This window comes from Bos indicus x Bos taurus, chromosome 4, assembly GCF_003369695.1.
Source record: "Bos indicus x Bos taurus breed Angus x Brahman F1 hybrid chromosome 4, Bos_hybrid_MaternalHap_v2.0, whole genome shotgun sequence".
In the NCBI taxonomy this organism is placed as follows: Eukaryota; Metazoa; Chordata; class Mammalia; order Artiodactyla; family Bovidae; genus Bos; species Bos indicus x Bos taurus.
Genome location: NC_040079.1, coordinates 104103801 through 104129495, shown reverse-complemented (window position 1 = coordinate 104129495; position 25695 = coordinate 104103801). Strand labels below are relative to the sequence as shown.

The 25695-nt window shown below is 39.9% G+C and overlaps 1 protein-coding gene across 6 annotated transcripts in view; it reads left to right on the top strand.

Moving 5' to 3' along the window:
• The first annotated feature begins 3540 nt into the window (after positions 1-3540).
• MIOS (meiosis regulator for oocyte development) overlaps positions 3541-25695 on the top strand; it is a 36982-nt gene continuing 14827 nt past the window's right edge. For 2 of the 6 annotated variants that reach the window (XM_027540079.1, XM_027540085.1), the window contains exons 1-8: positions 3591-3766; positions 4756-4847; positions 10306-11647; positions 11968-12066; positions 18676-18930; positions 21064-21233; positions 23629-23694; positions 25464-25622. In XM_027540079.1, coding sequence (XP_027395880.1) covers positions 10354-11647; positions 11968-12066; positions 18676-18930; positions 21064-21233; positions 23629-23694; positions 25464-25622 — 2043 coding nt within the window. In that variant the 5' untranslated portion in view covers positions 3591-3766; positions 4756-4847; positions 10306-10353. Of the gene's footprint in view, positions 3771-3912; positions 4264-4755; positions 4848-10302; positions 11648-11967; positions 12067-18675; positions 18931-21063; positions 21234-23628; positions 23695-25463; positions 25623-25695 lie in introns of those variants that run through there. The other 4 variants (XM_027540082.1, XM_027540083.1, XM_027540081.1 and 1 more) reach the window with 4 other exon arrangements.

Here is a 25695-nt window from a genome sequence, read left to right as displayed (position 1 = left end):
AATTCTTTGTTCATTTAGGTTGTTTCATAACATTGAGCAGTGTTCCTGATGCTATACAGTAGGTCATAGTTGGTGGTAGTGGTGGTTGTTCAGTTGATAAGACGTGTCTGACTCTTCTCTATTTTAAATATAGCAGTGTGTACATGTCAATCCTAACCTCCCTCCCTAACTCTCTCTCTCCCCCTTCTCTCCTGGTGACCCTAAGTTCATTCTCTAAGTCTGTGAGTCTTTTTTGATAAAGTCATGCCTAGCCAGTGGTGGTTTAACAGAAGAGAATGTAATGATGTGGAACGTATATTCCAGAAGAGGATGACAGCAACAGTCAAGTAAAGAGCCATTTTTACAGAATTGTTGTTATTGTTGTTTAGTCGCTAAGTCATGTCCGACTCTTTGAGACCCCATGGACTGCAACATGTGAGGCTCCTCTGTCCTCCACTATCTCCCAGAGTTTGCTCATATTCATGTCCATTGAGTTAGTGCTGGGATGGTGAGTTATGGGATGGTGGGCTTGAAAGCCTGAGTGGGCTGAATTCAGAGGAAACAGGAGGATGTGGGCTTTGAGAGTGAGTATGCCTCTTGAGAAACCTGTATGCAGGTCAGGAAGCAACAGTTAGAACTGGACATGGAACAACAGACTGGTTCCAAATAGGAAAAGGAGTACGTCAAGGCTGTATACCATCACCCTGCTTATTTAACTTATACTCAGAGTACATCATGAGAAATGCTGGGCTGGAGGAAGGACAAGCTGGAATCAAGATTGCCGGGAGAAATATCAATAACTTCAGATTTGCAGATGACACCACCCTTATGGGAGAAAGTGAAGAGGAACTCAAAAGCCTCTTGATGAAAGTGAAAGTGGAGAGTGAAAAAGTTGGCTTAAAGCTCAACGTTCAGAAAACAAAGATCATGGCATCTGGTTCCATTACTTCATGGCAAATAGATGGGGAAACAGTGGAAACAGTGTCAGACTATTTTTGGGGGCTCCAAAATCACTGCAGATGGTGACTGCAGCCATGAAATTAAAAGACACTTACTCCTTGGAAGGAAAGTTATGACCAACCTAGATAGCATATTGAAAAGCAGAAACATTACTTTGCCAACAAAGGTTTGTCTAGTTAAGGCTATGGTTTTTCCTGTGGTTATGTATGTATGTGAAAGTTGGACTGTGAAGAAAGCTGAACGCCAAAGAATTGATGCTTTTGAACTGTGGTGTTGGAGAAGACTCTTGAAGAGTCCCTTGGACTGCAAGGAGATCCAACCAGTCCATTCTGAAGGAGATCAGCCCTGGGATGTCTTTAGAAGGAATGATGCTAAAGCTGAAACTCCAGTACTTTGGCCACCTCATGTGAAGAGTTGACTCATTGGGAAAGACTGATGCTGGGAGGGATTGGGGGCAGGAGGAGAAGGGGACGACAGAGGATGAGAAGGCTGGATGGCATCACCGACTTGATGGACCTCAGTCTGAGTGAACTCTGGGAGTTGGTGATGGACAGGGAGGCCTGGCCTGCTACGATTCATGCGGTCACATAGAGTTGGACACGACTGAGTGACTAAACTGAACTGATGGTCCTCTCCTTGGAGGAGAAAAGTGGGAGTGACTCAACTGTACGCTGATGGTGAAGAATCAGTAGAAATGAGGATGTTGAAGACACATGGGGAAGGAGAAATTTGATGTGTAAGGTCCCAGGAGTAACAGCATATAGGGTCCCTCCTTTTCCTGTATGTCAGCTGTAAGGAGGTAAAAATGGGAGTGAATGAAGGCTGTGGGAATTCCTAACAGTTTTAACTTCCTTTCTGAAGTAGGCAACAAGGTCTCCTCCTGAGTGTGTGGGGAGATGTTCCCCTCAGCTTTGTGTGGTAGGAGTGAAGAAGGAGGGAACTTGTATTGATCTGAGGTTGGGGATTTGGGGCCAGGACCAACACCATTGACAAGAATGGCAAGATAGTGTTTGAAGTGATGAATCCGGTGGTGTCTTGCCTCAGTGCTCAGCATTTTCTTTAGCCTCCACTTCTGCAATGGCAGGAGTGAAAGGGAGCCTCAGACCTCCACAGGCAATACTTGCCGCAGACTCTTCCTCTTACCCAGATTATCTGCCTTGAAGATTATCAGGACTTCACTCTCACTTTTCACTTTCCTGCATTGGAGGAGGAAATGGCAACCCACTAGGGTGTTCTTGCCTGGAGAATTCCAGGGACGGAGGAGCCTCGTGGGCTGACGTCTATGGGGTCACACAGAGTCGGACGCGACTGAAGTGACTTAGCAGCAAGCTCAGTATGCTGTTTATATCAATCACCACAAGCCCCAAATGACATCCTTTTAACTACGAACAGACAAGCGAAGATGGCGGGACATCTGAAGAAAGTCTCTGTGTCAGCTTTGTAACACCTGTGGCAGCATCATTCATTCAACTATGGGAGCCAGAAACCTAGAACCGTCTCTCTCCCTCACTCCCATAATCATCCCAACCTCTATATATTCCCCAGGCCATACACTTCTCTCCATCACCACCCTCCCTACCACTGGTAGTATGGGTAACCATCATCTCTCATTTGGATACTTACCTTATCCCTTCCCCTTCTCTCCCATAAAAGTTGACTATACCACTCTCCTCATTAAAAATGTTCAATGACTGTACCAATGCCTTTAGGGAAAACTCCAGCCGGACTCACTAAGCTGGTTTCCCAACGCTAATACATCATTTTAATCTGTCCCCACTTCCCAGTGTTTCCCCACTGCTATGTGCCCTCCTGACCCTGCACTTTCTCTTCCTCTGCTCTAGAAGGCTCTTCTCTTCCAACCCCTCTGCCCTGTTCCCTTTCCTAGCATCTCCTCGTCCTTCTTGTCTCAGCCCAGCAGTCCTCAAGGAAACATTGCTGACACACACCAACACACGTCTTTATTGTTCAGTCCAGTGTCCCCAGCATTACAGCAAGTACACAGTAGGCACTCGGGACGTCTTTGTGGAGTAAATGAGTGAATAAATTGTGAAGCAAGTACCCTGGATTTTCTGCTACATCGATGGCCCGCAAATAAATTAATGGAAATTTAGACTGATTAAATAAGCTAAGGAGAAGGAAACGGCAACCCACTCCAGGGCTCTTGCCTGGAAAATCCCATGGACGGAAGAGACTAGTAGGCTACGGTCCATGGGGTCGCGAAGAGTCGGACACGACTGAGCGACTTCACGTTGACTTTTCATTTTCATGCATTGGAGAAGGAAATGGCAACCCACTCCAGTGTTCTTGCCTGGAGAATCCCAGGGACGGGGGAGCCTGGTGGGCTGCTGTCTATGGGGTCGCACAGAGTTGGACACGACTGAAGCGACTTAGCAGCAGCAGCAGCAAATAAGCTAAAACGTCTAAAGCCCTTGAAATCCGAAACAACTTGGCGAAGCGGTCTGGATCCAAGTGTCCGGGATCCAGCCCGCGCGCTCAGTGGGCGAGGCCTGCGGAGGTGGACCGCAGCTCTCAGGAAGCAGGCGGGGCCTGCGGATCAACCGGAGCTCCGGAGCAGTGACCACGCCCCGGGGCGGGGCGACTCCCGCGATCGCCGGGGGCGGGGCTCGCAGTTGGGAACTCCCCTTCCGAGGCCGAGGTGCGTCCGTGAGTCCACGAGGCTGGGTGGCCGGGAAGTGGACTCAGGCCGGGTGGCCAGGTTACTGGCCGCGCCGCCGCGGCCGCCATCTTGCCCGTGTGTGGACTCCCCCGGCGGGAGGGGCGGTGACAAGGCCGGAAGCGGCAGTACGACGGGCGCATTGCCTCCCAGGTCGGTGAGTGCGGCCCAGGCCCCGCTCTCGGCTCCTGGAGGCTTTAGTCAAGGGCTCGAGGGCGCTGGGATGATCTCGAGTCGCTCGGGAAAGCCCAGTTGAAAAGCCCAGGCGAGTGCGGACTCGGGGCGGGGGTGCTCCTTCGAGCCGAGACGCGGGGAGTCGCGTTCCGCGCTGCAGGATAACCGCGGCGGGCCCGGCCTCGGGGCTGCAAGCGGCCCGGGGCGCGCGGGTTCCTCCTCCCGGAGCTGGGTCCGCGCTGCAGCCTCCGCGGCGCCGGGTTTATGCGGAACCGCGTCCTCCCCGTGGACGAGAGGCTCAACCAGTGTCTGGAGCTTGGGAGCCCCCAGCAGATTCCTGCCTTACCCGGCTCTGCCTACCAGCCGTGCTCTCCTTGTACTCTATTGAATACTTCAAGGGCCTGTCACCCGGGTGGCGCTGTTCGCAGCCTGTACGGAGTCGTGAAAATTCCGTGAGAGGATAAAGCTTCTCACAGGTGCCACGAGCCTTTCTAAATCACTTCGAAAGTGACTACCTTTGCATTCTTTTTTATAACTATATTTTAAGGGAAATTTGGGGTTATACAGAACATCTCCTTGAAGATGGTGATAGAAATGTCTTGAAACTGCTGCTGTTATTACTTGTGCTGAGACAAGTAAAAAAGGGAGCAACAACAAGATGTAAAGGGTGGTTGGATACCTTGTACACTTAATATTATATAGGTCTTCACTATCCACTAGCCACACAGGGTTGAGATGTGCTTGAAGTGTAAAATACACTTTGGATTCCCGAGATTTGGTACCAGAAGAAAAGTATATGTCTCATTCATAAATGCTACACAGATTGCATGGTGAAAGGATAATATTTTTGATATGTTGCGTTAAATATATTAAATTAGATTTGATTGATTTTATTTTTCAATGTGACTATTGGAAAAGTTTAAGTTAAATGGCTAACACTGTGCTTCTGTTGCACCATGCTATTACAGATGAGCATCTGGTGAGGAACACAGAATCATCAACATGGCTTTCCTTTGCTCAGAAACCATTACTGGGAAGTGAGTCCTTGTTATACTTGAAGGTGAGGATCTAAATGTAAGCTGTAATTATGGCAAGCTCCACCCCTCTGCCCCCAGTGTCTTGGTGTCTCTAGCATTTGAAAGCATTAATTTTCAGGGCTGTTTAAGGGAATCATACTGATATTGACATGTTTTCGATGCAAAGAACTCGTTTAATTTGATTGTCACTACTCTGTGAGATGGAGATAGGAGATGTTCTATCTCTGTTTTATAGTCTTGGCATTTTAAGGTACTTGTTAGGGTCAAGCTACTAAGGGGCTGGAGATGTTCTGCTCTTCACCATATTCCTGGTGGTCTTTGTTCAGGAGCCAGGATCTGTCTGTATTGTATGTTGGATTGAAAAAAAAAAACAATTGGCTCTTCAACGGCAGGGGCTTGAGCTGCATCAGTTCAGTTCAGTTCAGTTCAGTCGCTCAGTCGCATCCGACTCTCCACGACCCCATGAATCGCAGCATGCCAGGCCTCCCTGTCCGTCACCAACTCCCAGAGTTCACTCAGACCCAAGTCCATTGAGTCAGTGATGCCATCCAGCCATCTCATCCTTTGTCGTCCCCTTATCCTCCTGCCCCCAATCCCTCCCAGCATCAGAGTCTTTTCCAGTGAGTCAACTCTTCGCATGAGGTGGCCAAAATACTGGAGTTTCAGCTTTAGCATCATTCTTTCCAAAGAAATCCCAGGGCTGATGTCCTTCAAAATGGACTGGTTGGATCTCCTTGCAGTCCAAGGGACTCTAAAGAGTCTTCTCCAAACATAGGTCCACTTATATGTGGGTTTCTTCCAATGGTAAATACCACAGTGCTACAGGGTCCACAGTTGGTTGAATTCGAGGTTGTGGAACCACAGATACAGAGAAAGGACATGTACAGAGGACCAGCTATAAGTTATATGTGGACTGTGCTGGAGGGTTAGTGACCTAACCACCTAGTTGTTCAAGGGTCAACTATGTTTTTTAAGAGAGTATAGATGTACCTATGTATTCAGGGCCAGTTTCACAGTATGTGACCTATGCAGACATTGTCAGGGCCCATCTTTAGAAGGCCTGGCACTTGGTATGGTGCTCTTCTGTCATGGTCTTGAAATTCTTAACATGTTTGAATAAGCGAGGGGAGAGGGGGTGCCTGCACGTGTAGTTGATCCCTTCTCTGCTCAGTAATCTAGGATAGGAGTAGGGAGGTGTTAGGAAAGAATGAAAACATCTGGTCCTCTCTGTACACCTATGTGAATTAAGCAGGGTTTGCTAGACTCAACTCTCAAATTCTGTATGAATTTTGATTCTGTGTGAATTATTATAGTCAGATTTGTGGATGGTAATATAAATATATACATCATATGAGAAGAATTACAGATGATTCTTAATTGTGAGTCATATAAATTAGTTTTTTAAACTATAGTAACGCTTTCTGTTTGTTTTTTTTTTAAGTTGGATTTTGCCATGTGGCACCACGTTTTCTTACCATAGATCATTTGTGTAAAAAGTACAGCTATAGGATGGAAGCCTATATGATAAATGTGCTTATTTTAGTATTTGTCTTTCAGCGAGAGGAAGATGGGCCAGATCTTAGGATACCTCCAGTTGAGAGGTTTCTTCTGTTTACAAGGGCATGAGTATGAATGAAGCCTTATTTGGCAGTATCTGTTCCTTCTTTGTGATTTCTTAGCTACTTCCTGTTACACAAGGTGCCTTTTCTTCTTCTTAAATTTTTAAATGGTCTGTAAGATTGGACATAACTTCAGCACAAGAATACAGGCTTTATTATACTAGTGTATTAGTTAGCTTGTGCATGTGTTGCGTGTGCATACACGCTAAGTCCCTTCAGTTGTGTCTGACTCTGCAACCCTATGAACCGTAACGTGCCAGACTCCTCTGTCTGTGGGGATTCTCCAGGCAAGACTACTGGAGTGGGTTGTCATGCCCTCCTCCAGGGGATCTTCCCCACCCAGAGATCAAACCCGTGTCTCTTATGTCTCCTGGATTGGCAGTCAGATTCTTTTGTGCCACCCACAAAAAAACATGCCATAGATGGGTTGACTTAAACTATGTAAATTTATTTTCTTATACTTCTGGATGCTATAAGTCTCAAATTTGGGTGCCAGGATGGTCTGATTCTGGTGAAACCTATACTTCCAGACAGCTGCCTTCTCCCCATGTACTCATATGGGGAGAGAGCTTTGGTATCTCTTCATCTTCTTTTAAGGACACCAGTTCTGTCAGATCAGGGCTTCACCTTATCACTTTGTTTAGCCTTAAGCTTAATTTACCTCCTTAAAGACTCTTGTGGAGTTGGGGCTTCAACATAACAAATTTTGGGAGGACACAGTTCAGTCCATAGCAGCCAAGATGGATGCTGCTGCTCCTGAGTCGCTTCAGTCGTGTCCGACCCTGTGGGACCCCATAGACGGCAGCCCACCAGGCTCCCCCATCCCTGGGATTCTCCAGGCAAGAACACTGGAGTGGGTTGCCATTTCCTTCTCCAGTGCATGAAAGTGAAAAGTGAAAGTGAAGTCTCTCAGTCGTGTCTGACCCTCAGCGACCCCATGGACCTCAGCCTTCCAGGCTCCTCTGTCCATGGGATTTTCCAGGCAGGAGTACTGGAGTGGGGTGCCATTGCCTTCTCCGCCAAGATGGATATCTGGTTGCTAAAATATCTGTCCCTCTTAACTGCTGTGTTCCCAGCATTTAGAACAGTGTCTGGAACATAGGAGAGGCCCAGTAAATATCTATAGAATAAATGAAAGCCAGTGTATTAGAGCAATCTTCTCAGGGCTGCTCACTGTGGGCCCTTACCCAACAGGTGAACCAATTATGACAGTGACCACTTAGTTTTTGGCTGGAGCCAGCGCCTACTAGAAAGGGCAGGGGTGCAAGCGTGGGGAGATTGGTACAACTTGGAGAAAGCAGTGTGAGAAGTGTCAGAGGTAGCATTTAACAAATGCATTTATTTAACAAGTACTTACTAAGTCTCTACTAAGGGCCTCATACTGTGCTGGGTACTGGAGGTTCATATAGAGAGCAGAAGATACTTTCCATACTCTCAGGGAGTTTATAATCTAGTAGGAGAGGTAGAAAGTGAAGTCGCTCAGTCGTGTCTGACTCTTTGCGACCCCATGGACTATAGTCCACCACGCTTCTCTGTCCATGGGATTTTCTAGGCAGGAGTACTAGAACGGGTTGCCATTTCCTTCTCCAGAGGATCTTACCGACGCAGGGATCGAACCCAGGTCTCCCTCATTGTAAACAAGACACTTTACTGTCTGAGCCACCAGGGAAGTAACACTAGTAGGAGAGATGGAGAGGGTGATTTAAGAGGGAGGAATATGATTCGATGAGAGTATATATCTAAGTAACCTGCTTTTAGATTCGGGAGGGGATAGAGGGTGGTTGGTTTAAGGCTGAGCAGGTTTTAACTTGGCCAAGAAGGGAGGGGAGACCGCTCAAGGCAGAAGAAACAGTGTTTGCAAAGGTGTGGCAGTGGGGGTGGAGGGTCACGTCCTAGGAAGCTAGAGCTCAGTTAGCAGGGAGGCGAATGGGGTGCATTGAGGCTGGAGCAGTAGGTAGGCCAAAGCATTTAGGGTTTTATAGGTTATATTGAAGAGTTGGAAGTCTGTATGAAGAGCAGTTGGAAACCATGAAAGGGTTTTAAGCAGGAGTTGGATAACCTGGATAAGTTTGTGTTTTATTAAGATCACTTTGATATTGTATAATGATGAATTTCATAAACGCCAGAGTAGGAAGATGAATAAAAGAATTGCTGAGACAGCACCACAGGCCAGACATGTTGTCTGTTATTTTTTTATGGAGTCAGTATGCAGAGCCCTGAGACTCGGCAGCCTGGGTGGAGGAAAGAAGACAGTGAATAATTCAGTTGAGTTAGAATCGGGGGAGGCAAACCCGGAGTGGCAGGGAAATGAAGAAGTTGAGGGTGCTAGTAAGAATATAATTGAAGTGATCAATCTTGGGCTTCAGACCTATTAAGGAAGGAAATAAGGCAGTGTTGGAATTCTTAAAGGCTTTTTCCTTTAAGTTTTGTAAGTCTGTTGAAATTCTAGACTGGTAGTTGCTGACTGAAACTTTTGCAAGATCAAAAAGTTAAGTATGTTTGAGCTGAATTTATTTAGAATATCTTTATTAGGAGTCTGTGCCAGGCTCTGCATCTGGTACAGAACATAAATGAATGAACCCTGACTTCGTGCCTTAAGAACTGACAGCATGGCTGTACAGATACCAATCGCCATGAAGATTATGAGTATCTTTGTTCATTTTTTAATCCGTACTTACCTCTAGCCAGACTCAATGAAAAACAGAAGTTTACATTTTTGTAAGCAGCTTGTATTTTTAAACTAACCATTTTTAGCATAACTGTTTCTAGTGCTTATGTGCTGAAACTTCTACTAGAATAGTTAACCTTTTCAAAAATCCTGTTTCAATACCTATTCAAAGGTTATAGAATTGAAACTTGAAAAAGCCTCTATTGCTCATTCAGTTTCCCAATGTGCAGTGTATCCTACTGGTCATAAGTAGGATGATTTCAGGTAACCCAATTGCACTTTTAATAGTTATATATTTATTCAATGTATGTTAGAAAAATATATTTGACATGTCATACACATGATTCATGGACCTTATGATGAAAGCAAAATTGATTTTCAGATTTTAAGAATGAGTCAGTTTAAGGAAAAACATTAAAAAGGGCACAGGTGGTAGATGAATAACAGAAGTTTGGGAAACACTAGTCTTAAACCAATCCTTAAGCTGTATAGATGAGAAAACAAAAGGACCTCCAAACACAAAAGACCTTTTTTGAGCCTATACTGTACTAGCTGTATAGTTTATGTCAGAGCTAGGACTAAAACTGAGTACAATCCTGCTTCTTCCCATTGAAATTTGAAGAGACTTGTGGCTTTTACTTCACATCTGCATTGTCCATTATGGTGGCCTCATGTGGATATTTATATTAAAATTAAATAAAATTTAAAATTTGCACTGCCATATTTTCTAGTGCTCAGTAGTCAGTGTGGCTAATAGTTACCATATTGGACAGTTCAGAGACAGAACATTTCTGTCATTGCAGAAGGTTCTTTTGGATAGTGCAACTTTATTACCTAGATACATGATTACTTACTTAGATACAGTAACCCTTTAATGTTTTATCCCCTTCAAAGGGATGATACTTACTAATTTACTCACCACCTGAAGTTATTTCAACCCTGATTGAAGGTACTAAATTGAAGGTACTGTTAATAGTGCAATTAAGATAATTGATCATGGGAAATAAAGCCAGAATGAAGTTCTCAGATTCCTACCAGCTCAACTTAACTGGAAGACGTCCTTCTTGTCCTCTTTTTATTAATAAATACTGTCTTGAATTCAATAGAAATTTCTAATAGAAAATTTCCTGACTTTCTAAATCCAGCTTAGAATTGTATTTCATTAACATTTTAAAACTTTTTATTTTTAAGCAGATTTTCAGTGAATGGACCTAACTGGACTCTCTGAGATCATCAATAAACATGAGCGGTAGCAAACCTGATATATTGTGGGCACCACACCAGGTTGATAGATTTGTTGTATGTGACTCCGAACTTAGTCTTTACCATGTGGAATCTACTGTGAATTCAGAACTCAAAGCTGGATCTCTACGTTTATCTGAAGACTCTGCAGCTACATTACTATCAATAAATTCAGAAACCCCCTATATGAAATGTGTCGCCTGGTATCTCAGCTATGATCCTGAATGTCTCCTAGCAGTTGGACAAGCAAATGGTCGAGTCGTACTGACAAGTCTTGGTCAAGATCATAACTCAAAGTTCAGAGATTTGATAGGAAAAGAATTTGTTCCAAAACACGCACGACAATGCAATACCCTTGCATGGAATCCAGTGGATAATAACTGGCTTGCTGCTGGTCTAGATAAACATAGAGCTGACTTTTCAGTGCTGATTTGGGATATCTGCAGCAAATATACCCCTGATATAGTTCCCATGGAGAAAGTAAGACTCTCAGTAGGTGAAACTGAGACGTCATTATTAGTAACAAAACCACTTTACGAATTAGGACAGAATGATGCTTGTCTCTCTCTTTGTTGGCTTCCACGAGACCAGAAACTTCTGCTTGCTGGTATGCATCGTAACCTGGCCATTTTTGATCTTCGGAATACAAGTCAGAAGATGTTTGTGAATACGAAAGCTGTTCAGGGCGTGACAGTAGACCCATATTTCCATGATCGTGTTGCTTCCTTCTATGAAGGTCAGGTGGCAATATGGGATCTTAGGAAATTTGAGAAGCCAGTTTTGACTTTGACCGAGCAACCAAAGCCCTTAACAAAAGTAGCCTGGTGTCCAACTAGAACTGGTCTGCTTGCCACTTTAACGAGGGATAGTAATATTATTAGATTATATGATATGCAGCACACACCCACTCCCATTGGTGATGAAACTGAACCCACAATCATTGAAAGAAGTGTGCAACCTTGTGACAATTACATTGCTTCCTTTGCTTGGCATCCGACGAGTCAAAATCGAATGATAGTTGTAACTCCTAACCGGACAATGTCTGACTTCACTGTTTTTGAAAGGATCTCTCTTGCCTGGAGCCCAATTACATCTTTGATGTGGGCTTGTGGTCGTCATTTGTATGAATGTGCAGAAGAAGAAAATGATAATTCTTTAGAAAAAGATATAGCAACGAAGATGCGCCTTCGGGCTTTATCAAGGTATGGGCTTGATACAGAGCAGGTGTGGAGAAACCATATTTTAGCTGGAAATGAGGATCCCCAGCTCAAGTCACTCTGGTACACTCTGCACTATATCCTTTGTGTGGTGAGTTCTGTGAGATGAATCAGATAGAAATGTTCTTGAAGTTTGCGGAAAGGTCAGTCTGTAAATATCATGCTGAATGTTTTGTGTGCAAATACAAGTCACAGAATACTAAAATCACAAAGTAAAATTGTTTAAAACTGTTGAACTTGAGATACTGCCTTGCAGATCGAGTAGGAGGAAGAAAAGTAGATCTCTGTAACAGAGTAGAACTGACGCCTTTTATAAATTGGCTCCAAATGAAAATAAGTTTAGTTTTGAAATACTTTATTATGCTTCATCACTAGTATTTCCTATGCATTTAAATACTTATGAAGCAGTATACGGAAGATATGGACCAGAAATCTCCAGGCAACAAAGGATCATTGGTTTATGCAGGAATTAAATCAATTGTAAAATCATCTTTGGGTAAGAAAGTTGTTTTTATTTTCTGCAATATGTGTTTAATTTTGTTCTCTCTATTTTTTCCCCATATTTAGTTACTTCAGGATACTGTAATATCTGCCCATATTTTTTGACTGCATTGTTTCTGACTGGGTATTTTAGGGAATTGAGTTAAATGCATAATTATTTATATATGTAAAATTCTTTTTGGAGGGAGTCTTGGTTCTTTGAAGGGATAGTTGACTTTTTTAAATCTAGTCATTAATTTATTCACAATTTTTTTTTTGAAGACTCACTTTGAAAGATATTACATTAGAGGATTTATAGGCTCTTCCTGGTGGTTAGTTCAGATTTTATCACAGCATTTGCTTTTTTAAAAAATAAATTAAAAAATTTCTAATTGAAAGAGACCCCTTTTATTTTGCTGCCTAAACCCTCCCACTTAGCTGTCTGATGGCAAGGCCTGTATAACTATGACATGAAGTATGGACTTACCTGAAGTGCCTTACTATTTCAGTCCTTGATGATTGGAAAATGTATGAATTAATGTAGGATTGAAATTAATAGACCATTTAACAGTTTAAAAAAAGGAAACATGACAAGAAAGCCAGGCTTACTGTTTGTTCCCTGACTTCTTTAAACAGTTGTTCCTATTGTCTTTATTGGAATTAAATTGTGAATTATAGTTGTTTTCTCAGCCTAGCATTTGATATCTAGCTTTAGATAGCTGTCAAATTTGGTCTCGTCAGGCTGCTAGAAAAGTAGTTCTTATGATTTAGTCAAAAAATAGGAATAGAAGTAATAAATCCAACTTGGTTTTTTATAGGACTTTCATGAATACTGCACAAAAATATACAAAATAAAATGCTATTTTTTAATGAGTAGTTTGAGCATTTCAACTAAATGCTTATATTATTTTATTTTTTTTAAAGGACTTTTAAATTACTTTGGTTCACATTACTGAAGATTGAGTAGACTGTTTATTTCATCTATTTCATTTTAGTGTTCTGTCAGTAGGTCCGACCCAAAAAAGTAACTTTTATTATAAACAATAAAGTGAAAGAGTTTAATTAGAGACTTCCAATTTTATTAATGTAAGTTAAAGGTCAGTAATACTGTGTTACCTTGATGAAAAGTATTTATAGCTATACAGTAGGTCAGACCACATTGCATTCTCAGTATTGTGAGGTTTATTGTTTTTTGCTGTATTTTGATATATTTCGGGGAAAAGCCAGCCAAGTACGTGTAAAGCACAGGGGAATAATGGAATTTCTTTATAAGTTTTTGGTGCAGTAGAAACAAACTGAGTATCATGAGTTAAGAGTAGTCTTTACCCAAACTGTTTGATTAAGACTACTGTTGGAAAGATTACCTCATTGCTGGACTTTTGGCTTTTTGCTTGGTTTGGATTGGTTTAGATATTTTTGTTTCTGCAACCCCAAAGTAAAAAGTAGAGAAATGACTGTCAAAGATGGCAGTCCTTAGGTTTCAATCTTTTCTTTTTTCCTAATTGTATCTCTAATAATTCAGCACATAGTAAGTCAACATGGTGAGCCATCTTGCCCACAGTAACCTAATGCACAAGTTTATAGAGTGCACAGCTAAATTTTAACTTTGGTGACAAATAACATAGTGAGTGCCTATTATGAATTAGATATCACGCTAGTTGCTTTCTCATTGTTACTTGACTTAATTCTTTCAGCTGTAATATAAGGTAAGTTTATTCATTTGGCCAATATTTATTACTTGCTCACTATATGCCAAGAATCTAGAAACTGGAGACATAACTATCAATAAGATAGCTAAATCTCTTTTGTCATGGAGACTGAATGAGATATGATTCCTGCTCTTGGGAAGATTACAGTCTATAGTTGACCCTTGAACAAGGAGGTTGGAGGGTGGTTAGGGTCGCTGATCCCTCTCCCCCAGTCAAAATTTGCATACTTATATTTCTTTCTCAAAAACAAAGAAATTGTTAAATGACTCACTCAAGGACAGGAAGCCAGAACAGTTTAGATAGAATTAGGACTCAAAGCCTAGTTCTTTTGATTCCACATATTGTGATCTTTAATCAAACACTAACTTTTCCCCACATTTAGAGATCTGTAAAATGAAAATACAGGTACTATATTTATTGAAAACTCTTGTGTATAAGTGGACCCATGCAGTTCAAACTCATATTGTCCATATAGTTCAGAATATGGACAAGTAAAGTTAGTTACAATACAAGGAAGAACGGACAGTTGTGGATAGAAGAATTCATAATCTGGTTGTAGGGACTAGTGGTGGTTTCTTGCAGGAGGTAAAGGCAAAGACAGGGTTCAAACAGGGCGCAGCAGATTCTGTGAGCCCGGAGGAGAGGGGACGGAACATGTTGAGTGTTGCGGGGACAGCGGGGGAGAGGACGCAAAGAGAGAACGGAGGCAGTGGGGCAGCTCAGGCCTTGGGGGTTAGGGAAATTAACATCCCTGATAAAGGGATGATAAATTTTATATAAATATATTAATTATTTGTTATCATCCCTAACAAAGGGAACCCAAGAAAAGATTTTAGCAGTAACAAGATGAGATATGTGTTTTAGAGCTGTCAGTCTGTGTGTGGAATGGATTGGAGAGGATTAAGATAGATAGCAGGGACCTCAGAAGCCATAATAATCAGGCAAGATATGATGGAATTCTTACCGAAGTTAGTGGCAGAAGAGCTAGAGAAACATGGGTAGATGAGAGAGGGGGACAAATTTAATTGATTGGATGAAGAAGATGGAGAGGAAGGAAAAATGAAAGCATGCTAAGGCAACTGGGATAATACTAATAGCAGTTAATTAGATAGGAATAGCACAGGAAGAATGTGTTTGAGAGCAAGAAAAGAGTTTATTGGGGGATAAATTTGAGATAGCTAGATAGTGATGTCCAACAGATAAATGTAGGTTGAAAAAAGGAGGTCATCCATTTTAATTAATTCTTCAAAGAAATTTGATTATATGAAGGAGGATAAGAAGATATACAGTGATAGCAGCAGGCGAATTTGGGATCATGGGGAGCTTTTGTGTTTTGTTTTTAGCATGGAATTGATTTAGGCATGTTCAAATGCTGATGAGAAGAAACTCATACAAAGCAATTGGAAGATGCAGAATAAAGAGCATGAAGAGCAAAATTCCTAGGAACGGGAACCAATGCATAGGTCAAAGATTGGCTTTAGACAGGAGAGTGCACACCTACTCCATAGCAGGCAGAGGGAAAGGTATGTACGTGCTCAGGTGCATCCTATTCTTTGTGACCCCTTGGCCTGTAACTCACCAGTCCTTTGCCCATGGAATTCTCCATGCCACAATATTGAAGTGGGTTGCCATTTCCTACTCCAGGGGGTCTCCCCAGCCCAAGGATGAAGCCCACGTCTCTTTCGTCTCCTGCATTGGCAGACGGGTTCTTTACCACTGTGCTACCTCGGGAGCCCAGGTGTTTATGCAGGTTGTTTAATGTTCAGTGATCAGAAGCTGATGTGTTTTCCACCTGATGGCTCCTATTTTCTCAACATAGTAGGCTTGCTTGTTGAGAAGAGCAGGGAGGTTGTGGAAATAGAGGAGAGGAGAGAGTTGTCTTGAGAAATGGGAAGACTGTGGGGCATTGTTGTTTTTCCAGAAGAAAGAATAAAGGACGGTGGAGCGAGGGAATTAAGGGTCCTGGCAAGAGGTTGATCCGTTGTTGGTCCTTGGGGTCTAAGCTGGAGAGGGAGGAAGATGACAGAGCACTGACAAGGAAATACGAGTGGTCCAAGGATGATTGTGAGGTTGGGATTGTGAGCTGGGAGGCTGGAGAGGGGGGGAGATGACAGAGCACTGACAAGTAAATACGAGTGGTCCAAGGATGATTGTGAGGTTGGGGTTGTGAGCTGGGAGGCTGGAGAGGGAGGAAGATGACAGAACACTGACAAGGAAATACGAGTGGTCAAGGGTGATTGTGAGGTTGGGGTTGTGAGCTGGGAGGCTGGAGAGGGGGGGAGATGACAGAACACTGACAAGGAAATACGAGTGGTCAAAGGATGATTGTGAGGTTGGGGTTGTGAGCTGGGAGGCTGTGAGGTTGTGGGTAGAGAGTGGCTCTTTTGGAGAAGGAATCGTGTGGAGTATGTCCATGATGAGAGTGGGTAAAATCTTGGAGGTGTGGACCACTGGAGATAAGGAAGCAAAGAAACAGGCGAGTTTACAGGATGGATCACGTGTAGAATTCTGTCAGGAGGAGAACGCGTGCTCTGAGGGAAGGCCTTGTACAACTTCTGGAGCAGGGTAATGGTGTTGTCAGTAGGTATAATTCCTTCCTTTTAAGATGGCAGAAAATTACATAATGTTGGTCAGCTTTCCATCCAACATGATGAAAATATTTTTCATACTTGAAAGGCAAACTGATCTAGAAAGCATACCTATTAAGAGGAATTCCTTGAAGGGGCAGAATATCTGGGATTTAGATTTTTGAGAACAAAATGCTCTTATAAACATTGGATTATTTTATTGCTCTTTTATTATATAAATGTAAAAATGCAAAATTTTATATCTACAAATAGTATTTGATTGCCTGATGTAGTATTTAAGACAAAAATTTTAACATTTTTAATGTTTAAGTGAACCTGGTTCACTTATTTCCCTCACAGCCATCATAAAATGATGATTTTATTATTTATATATGTTATGCTATGCTAAGTCACTTCAGTCGTGTCCGACTCTCCGCGACCCCATAGACGGCAGCCCACCAGGCTCCCCCATCCCTGGGATTCTCCAGGCAAAAACACTGGAGTAGGTTGCCATTTCCTTCTCCAATGCATGAAAGTGAAAAGTGAGTGAAGTTGCTCAGTCGTGCCTGACTCTTAGCGACCCCGTGGACTGCAGCCTACCAGGCTCCTCCGTCCATGGGATTTTCCAGGCAAGAGTACTGGAGTGGGGTGCCTTATATACGGGCAATCTCAAATTTGGGGAATACAATCTTGTCACTTTACCAGGTGATGCTAGTGGTAAAGAACCCATCTGCCGGTACAGGAGACATAAGAGATGCAGGTTCGATCCCTGGATTGGAAAGATCCCCTGGAGGGGAGGGCATGGCAGTCCTCTCCAGTATTCTTGCCTGGAGAATCCCCATGGACTAAGGAACCTGGCGGGCTACAGTCCATAGGGTAGCAAAGAGTCAGATACCACTGAAGCAACTTAATACACATGTGGTGTGTATAAATTGATTTTAATTAATCATAGATTTAAAAATTCATGCATATTAAAATCATGATATGACTATGTACTTAAAAGCCACAATATCACATTACTTACTTGATAACCTTAATTACTTATAGCATAGTTGTTAAGCAGTGGGAATGTCTCTCAGCAGCCAAAATAGTATGACAGAGTATCCATGCATTTACAGAATACTTTTCCACCTCCTAGCAGTGAATTCTTTGGATTCATACATGTTGGTCTCTATTCCATGACACTGTTTCTGGAAAATAAAAAACTCTTAAGAAGCGAGAGTATTATTAAACTGAGGGGAGTTGTCTGAAAAGTAAATTGGTTTTTGTTCACCTGTTTAAAGTTGTCTTTTTTAATCAGTAGATAATATCATCAGCACTGAATCCAACACTTACACAGGAGATATGAAAGTAAATACCTTATAATACATCTGCAGCTTGTTTTACCTGAAATGCAGTGACTACATACTGTCCAAACAATTTAAATTTGTTGTTCTGAAAAAAGTCTTCTTTAATTTTTAACATGTTTTATTAACCTTATTGAATTACTCAGTTTTCTCAGAATTCTTAAAATTTTACTTCTGCAAACTATAAGAGACTTTGTCTTCACCAGCTTCCCTCGTGGTTGCAAGTAGAGCAGCACACTTCTTTCTGATGGACAGATATTCTCTTAAAACCTTTTCTCAGAAGTCTCTAACTCCTTGATCTGAATTGGCAAGTTTCCAGTAGGAGAAGGGGATGGCACCCCACTCCAGTACTCTTGCCTGGAAGAATCCCAGGGACAGGGGAGGCTGGTGGGCTGCCGTCCATGGGGTCGCACAGAGTCGGACACGACTGAAGCGACTTAGCAGTACTTTCAAAGTACTTTGATGTTTTTATCTCGCTTTTTCCTATGGATGTATATATTCATGGAGCGACAGAAGGAGGGGGAGAGTCTGAGTGTTGGTTCTCGGCCACTGAGAATACCTTTCAAATAAAAGACAAGATGCCTGCCCTTTTGGAACTTATGTTCTAGTAGGAGAAGTGCTAAGGCTGAAAAATAAATATGAGAGCATATGTTAGTGTAAAGGAAGTGGAGGGACCAGTGGTCAGTTAGATAATAACAAGTGGCACCCCGCTTTAGATGAGGTGACCAGGGAGGCTTCTCTGAAACAGTGACTCAGCGTGGCCCTCAGAGCGTTGACTCTTACTCCTGTAGCTCTCTCTGGTAGCTCAGGAAGCTATTGTACTTAGCAACGTGTAAAGTATGTTTTGTTTGTGGCATGCTTTATCTTTATGCTGTCTGTCATAATATTGTGGCTGAGAAGTTGAATGTTTACAATCTAATGTTGAAATACTTCTGTGTAAAACTGACTTCTTTGCCAAATATGTTTAAAAGATAAACATTATAAAGGTGTTTCTTTTTTTTAGGAATGGTGGAAAGCAGCAGACATAATTGGAGTGGGCTGGATAAGCAAAGTGATATTCAGAATTTAAATGAAGAGAGAATCCTAGCTTTACAGCTTTGTGGGTGGATAAAGAAAGGGACAGATGTGGATGTGGGCCCATTTTTGAACTCCCTTGTACAAGAAGGCGAATGGGAGAGAGCAGCTGCTGTGGCATTGTTCAACCTGGATATTCGGCGCGCCATCCAGATCCTGAATGAAGGAGCATCTTCAGGAAAAGGTATAGGGTTATATACTAAGATACATGCCATTCACTGAATCTGTGAAAGAAAAAATGCTGATGATTTTTAAAACTCTAATCAATATTTTTGGTAAATTTTTTTGAAAGAGAAGTTAGCACAGAACTGTATCTATAAAAGTAAATGTTAGCCCATCACTTTGATTACAAAGAAAATGTCTTAATTGTCTTTGTAATATTACAAAGAATACACAAATGTTATTTCAGTGTTTTTTCTTTAAAGATAATAAGTTGGGCAGAAAGTTCATAGATAGAAACAGCATAACCATACAATGTTCACATATATTTTGACCAACCCAGTAGTTCACATACATTTAAAGATATTTTTTCTTTGAGACTAGAACTACTTTAGTTTGCAAGCATTTTTATGGCAAACATTTAAGTGCATTTTAGTTTATACTATACTTTACTCTTTGTTATGGTTTTTGGTTGACTTTTAGGAAACTGAATGACACTTTTAGTTAGGCTAATATAGATTCTTATAAAAATCATACTTTGATCTGCAAAAGTGTTTCTGCTTGGGTCTGCTTATTTGAACATCATAGCCATTTAATATATTTTTTTAAAAGAAGAAACAAAAGTAAGTGTGATAAAATTTTCACTCTGACATTTTCTGAGAGAAAAGTCAGAGAAATGAATCTTAATCCAAGAATTCAGTTGTCTTTCTTATTGGGACTATTTCATTTCAATACACCAATTTTTAATACACCTTGCCAAATTGTGTATGAGTATTCATAATATTTGGTGGTCCATTTAAAAACTATTACAGTTCTGTTTTACCATAGGAAAAACACTTGAAATTAGCTATAATATGTTAATTTTGCATATAGTCTAAAAGTTGAAAAAGCTAATGTTTTGCCCAGATTGGCCTCTTTTCCTTCACTTTTACTCTGACATAAATCTGCCCTGTTGGAGAGTGCAGTAGAAGATATGTGGTAATGGAAGAAAGAATTGATATTTAAACCCATTTCTAATTATAATTTTACTGTGACCTGAGAGCATGATAATTTTTGTCATCTGTACCTGGAAAATTTGGTGTTAAACACCTATCTTAACAGTAGAGGAAAAGTATCTTCAGTGATTTGAATAACCTTGTTGAGGACTGGAGAAAAAATTTCACTGAATCAAATAGTCCTTTCCATTTGGAGATGGATTGTTCTAACCAGAATTCAAAGAGGATACTCCTTTGTTGTGCTGATGGTAGTACAGGAAGCAGGCACAAGATAACTTGGGGAAAATGTTTCTAGAAATGAGGAGCAGGCTATTAAGAACATACAGTGGAAAATGTTGTTTTATTTGGAAAAGAAGTAAATGATTAGAATTAAGAAACATAATAAAGTTGCTATAATAAACATAGAAAACGCTTAAGAGTAAAAGTTAATAGTGAATTTAATTTTCTCTTTTGAAGCTAAACTTAGGTTAGATGGCTAGGCAGCCATAGGACTGACTGCCAGCCTAGCCGCTCATCAGCAGCCCATATGAACTACTGAGAACAATGTTTAAATTGGTAACAAATACTTTGTTGCGAGTATGTCTAAATACAATTCTGTGGTCATTCTGGTAGTTAGTTTTGCCAGAGAAAAATTAAAAGTATAATACTATAATAAGAATGCTGAAATACTGACTTTTAGTACTTTGCTGATAAAACACACACATAAGCATGGGTATTATATATGCAAAAATAGGAAAACAAGATGATTTTGCAAATTGTAGTGCTGAGATACAATAATACCTACTGTCAACACTTTGAAACATCTCTACGTAAATGACCTTGTTGATGAAGTTGGCAGTGTGTTGCTACTTTTTTGCATTTAGGTCCTTAAGCAGTAACATACTGTATAGGAATCTGCCTGGAATGAGAATTCAAGAATTAAAAGATATGCTTGTCCTGCCCAAGGTTTGCAATATGGGTAGAAATTTTATAATAGTGGAAAATTTTCCTTGTGATTCTTGCCAGATTAACGAGCGTGTGTCAGAACCCTTATTCTAATGGGTTTATTTTCCCGAGGGCTAAAAGTCACCCTCTGATCTTTATTTGTTTTATGATTGAAGAACTCGAAGAAGGAACATTAAGCTTGTGATTACTTTGATCAGCTAGTTCTTTTTAATACACAGGTGATCTGAATCTTAATGTGGTAGCAATGGCTTTATCGGGTTATACGGATGAGAAGAACTCCCTTTGGAGGGAAATGTGCAGCACTTTACGATTACAGTTAAACAACCCATATCTGTGCATCATGTTTGCATTTCTGACAAGTGAAGCAGGATCTTATGACGGAGTATTGGTAAGCTAAGCTGATTTCTGTTTCGTGAGACTCTTCTTTTAAGATAGGAGTTTTTAATACAACTTTGTTAAAATTTGCAAATGTCACTTGCATAAAGTAACATTCTATTTTGATGCATTTATATTATTTAAAGCAAGGTATCTTAAAAATTTGGAGTTCGTTGATAGCAAACTGAACTTGATTTTTTTAGTGGTTTTAATAATAAAATTTAGAGACATAGAAGGATTAAGATTTTATACTTTAGCTGAGGAACTGAGCTCTGGCACTCTACAACTCCAGTTACATATATTTTATATTGAAATATAATCTTTTAAATGTGCATATACTGTTTTTTCTTTTTTTTTTTCTTTTTTTAGTTAAGTGAATCAGTGCACAATCACTGATGATCAGGATGTCCAAGTATCTTGTCTGAGTGTTTGTCCTTTGCAGACATGCAGACGTGTTCCAGTTTGGAAGATAAATGATCACACTACTTATAGTGGACTATTTTATTTTTTCACTATTTGGTCTTTTCACTGCTATTTTTTCTTTCCTCTCTTTCCTGCTTTAACCCTTATGACCACATCACTAAATAGGTGCTTTATCACAAAGTGCTCGAGAAGAAAGAAAGGAGTGAGTGGTGTTCATCAGTTTTATTATTGGGTTTTAAGCTTCACCTTGTCACCACAGCTTTATTGGCGTTTGTTGGGCTTCTTGCTAGCACTGAGAAGAGCTGCCAAATGTGAAACGTATTTCTTTTTTTTTTTTTTTTTTTGCCATTGTAGCACTTTTGAAAATACACATTGATAATTGATTTAAATGTCAAGTCATAAGAATTTCTAAAAACATGTATTTTATTGAGATATCTTAATGAATATGTTAATAAATGTTGGTGTTCCTTTCGACAATTATTTAGTTTATGTATTTTGTTTACTTTTAGCAAATTACTATTGAACTTTTTTAACTACTTCATATTAATATCCAAGAGCACGTTGGGGTTTTTTTGCCTTGTTTTACTATTTACTACTCTTTTTGTTAAATAGAAGACTTTAAACGTTGCATCTTGAGAAAATAAAATACTTTTAGGAAGTAGTAGAAGATAATGAAGACTAGAAAAAGAAGTGGATTGTTTAGAGTTTAAATTGATAGAGAAATATATTGTCTAATTATTAAACTTCTGTGTTTCCAATTAAGTGATTTATTAAAAATACCCTCTTTTCTTACACCTAAATAAGGGATATCATATCTTGAGTAGAAAGTTTATATTTCCAAACTGTGTCAAGAGTGTACCTAATTAAACTTTATATGTAAGTAATAATTATCATTGTTCTTTTTTTAAAAAATTATAAGTTACAGTAATCTCGTGAATGGTTTTGAATTGGGAAATCAGAAGATATAGGCCTGAGTCCTTGCTCTCAGTTACCTAAGCTAGTCAGTTAACTTTTCGAGGTTTTAGTTTTTTCATCTGTAAAATGGGACACATAATATTTATAACTCTCTCCAGATCAAAAATAGTAACACATGCAACATAGTTCAAGAGTTAAATCTAGTTTATACCAAATATTTGTCTGTCTAGTTTGTCTCCTCTTTAGGGCAGAACCATATTTTATAATTGAGAAAACACAACCAAGGTATCAACTGAAATGAACCTATGTTTAAAGGAGGAAAACCATACTTCATGGACTGACTTCAATAGAAACAGGATCTTTTATCCACCCTTAAACTGTATTTTTACTTATCACAGAATTAATTGTACCTTCTACATTTATGGTAAACACTTTTCAAAATAGTATTTTACAATATTGATAAGTATACAAAAACTTAAGAATGTATTGTAACGCCTCTTATTTTGCTACAAGCCACCTACCTATATGACAGTATTTTACTATAGCCACAAAAGTGTGTCTGTTTACTTATTAGAGTATGTTTTAAAACTTTGAGTTGAGAAACGTGTATTGATATTTCTAAATCCTGTGTTAGTATATTTACTGATAAGTCACAGATTTCCTAAACTTGGTGATTAACTTAGAAGCCAAGGAAAGGTTTCCTCAGTTTCTCCTGAATAAATTTCAATGATGAAAGGATTATTGGCATCTTAAATTTGATAAACTGTACGCCATTGTTTTTGTTTTATGTTAAAGTTATATAAGACTGAACTAGTTTCAGTGTTTTTTAAGTAAATTGGTCAGTTTAGGAGGTACATCTTTACTTTGTATGAATAACCTTAGCACTGAGTTTTCTGAGCATTACATTAAGAAAGGCATCTTAGGCAGTTCATGGCTCTGCCAGTATACACACAGTAACTTATTAATACATTTGAAAATCAAGTTGTATATTAGGTACAAAATATCTAGTCTGCAAAAATTTAAAACTCACAACACCTGAAAATAACTCCTTGCTTCTTCTCTTTTTTCAGTATGAAAACAAGGTTGCTGTACGTGACAGAGTGGCATTTGCTTGTAAATTCCTTAGTGATAGTCAGGTAACAACTAATTTAATTTGATATTTAAATTGATTACCACTTACTGTCAGTGGATTAAAAACTAATCTTTATGTGTAAATATGTGTCTATGAGGTTTATATAAAAATTCTTCTAAAAAGTGAGGTAATTTCTTTTAGATTGAGACATAAACATGTATCATACCTAAATGTATTTATTTAAGAATGCTTACTTAACAAGAATCTACTGTTTAGCACAGGAAACTATACTTAATGTCTTGTAATATCTGTAAGGGAAAATAATCTGAAAAAGAATGTTGTCTGTATGTATATATATTTTATGTACAGCAAAGTGATTCATATATGTAGATATAAAACAGCAAAGTGATTCATGACTGAAACTAAAACCAGTATAAACCAACTATACTTCAATTAAAAAAAAGGAGTCTGAGTTAATAGTTTGTTTCTGCCGTGATGAGTCAAAGTAGTCAGTAGGTAAAGCTGTTAAACTTTTTAGTTTAACATCTCTTAGTAATGCTACATTAAAGAATTTCTTCATTTCTAATACAATAAACAGTAGTATGTGAGGGTTTGGCAACCCACTCCAGTATTCTTGCCTGAAAAACCCGTGGACAGAGCAGCCTGGCGGGCCAAAGTCCATGTGGTTGCAGAGTCAGACAGGACTTAGCAGCTAATACTTTCAAATGAATATACTATGTAGATAGTGAGAGAGAAATGTACATAACTAGCTAGTAATACAGTGTGCTAAGTACAATAGTGAGACAGTACTAGGGGAACATAAAGCAGTCTTGGCTAGAGTTTGGGGTGAAGTCATGGGGTTGCAAAGAGTTCGACACAAGTAAGAGACTGAGCATGCATGCAGCACAAAGTCAGGGAAGACCTTATAAGAACTGTTTTTTTTTTGTTTGTTTGTTTAGGATAAGATAAAGGACTCATGAGCTTTATTGGATCAAAATCCCAAAAGAGATTTTCAAGGTTTTTTTTTTGCTTTAATTTTATTGCAGTACAGTTGTTTTACAGTGTTGTGTTAACTTCTGCTGTGCAGCTAGGTGACTCAGTTATGCTTATATACATTCTTTTTCATATTCTTTCCCATTATAGTTTATCACAGGATATTGAATATAGTTTTCTGCGGTATACAATAGGACCTTCTTGTTTATCCATCCTACATATAAGAAATGTTTGTTGTTGATAATCTTGAAGTTCTCTTCCAGTTCAGATTCCATGACTGTTACATCCTTATAGCCATCAAGAATTTTGCATAATAATGACTGTTGTTGCTCAGATGCTCAGTCATTTCCAATGCTTAGCAACCCCATGGACTGCAGCCCGCCAGGCTCCTCTGTCCATGGGGTTCTCCTGGCAAGAGTACTGGAGTGAGGTGCCATTTCCTCCTCCAGGGGATCTTCTTGACCCAGTGATCCAACCCGAGTCTTCTTTCTGTATTGGCAGGCAGATTTTTTACCACTAGTGCCACCGGGGAAGCTCAATAATAAGGACAGTTTTCTTTAAATTTAAAACAGTAAATTGTCTGTGGATCTTTTATAGAACAATTAACAGAACATAGTAAATGCCTTTCCTTTTTAAAAAAATATTTTAAATGATCATGGATGCTGTATTGTAATTATAATAGATACACACTTAGAGATCACATATCTAGGTTTTTACAAGGGCTTTTGTTTTAAAATGTTTTCCATTAAGAGTAAAATTGTTCCAAATGTAGAATTTATGAAGCAGAAAATACCAATAGTGAAATGGATTGCTTTAGAAAAATCACTTTGAATTTTCCAGTTAAATAGGTACATCGAAAAGTTGACCAATGAAATGAAAGAGGCTGGAAATTTGGAAGGAATACTGCTTACAGGCCTCACTAAAGATGGAGTGGACTTAATGGAGAGTTACGTCGACAGAACTGGAGACGTCCAAACAGCAAGTTACTGCATGTTACAGGTTAGTGCGGTGTGGCGGCGGCAGTTTATTAAGGAGAGAAAATGGCTTAGCTTTCTCTTTCCTTCCCTTATGG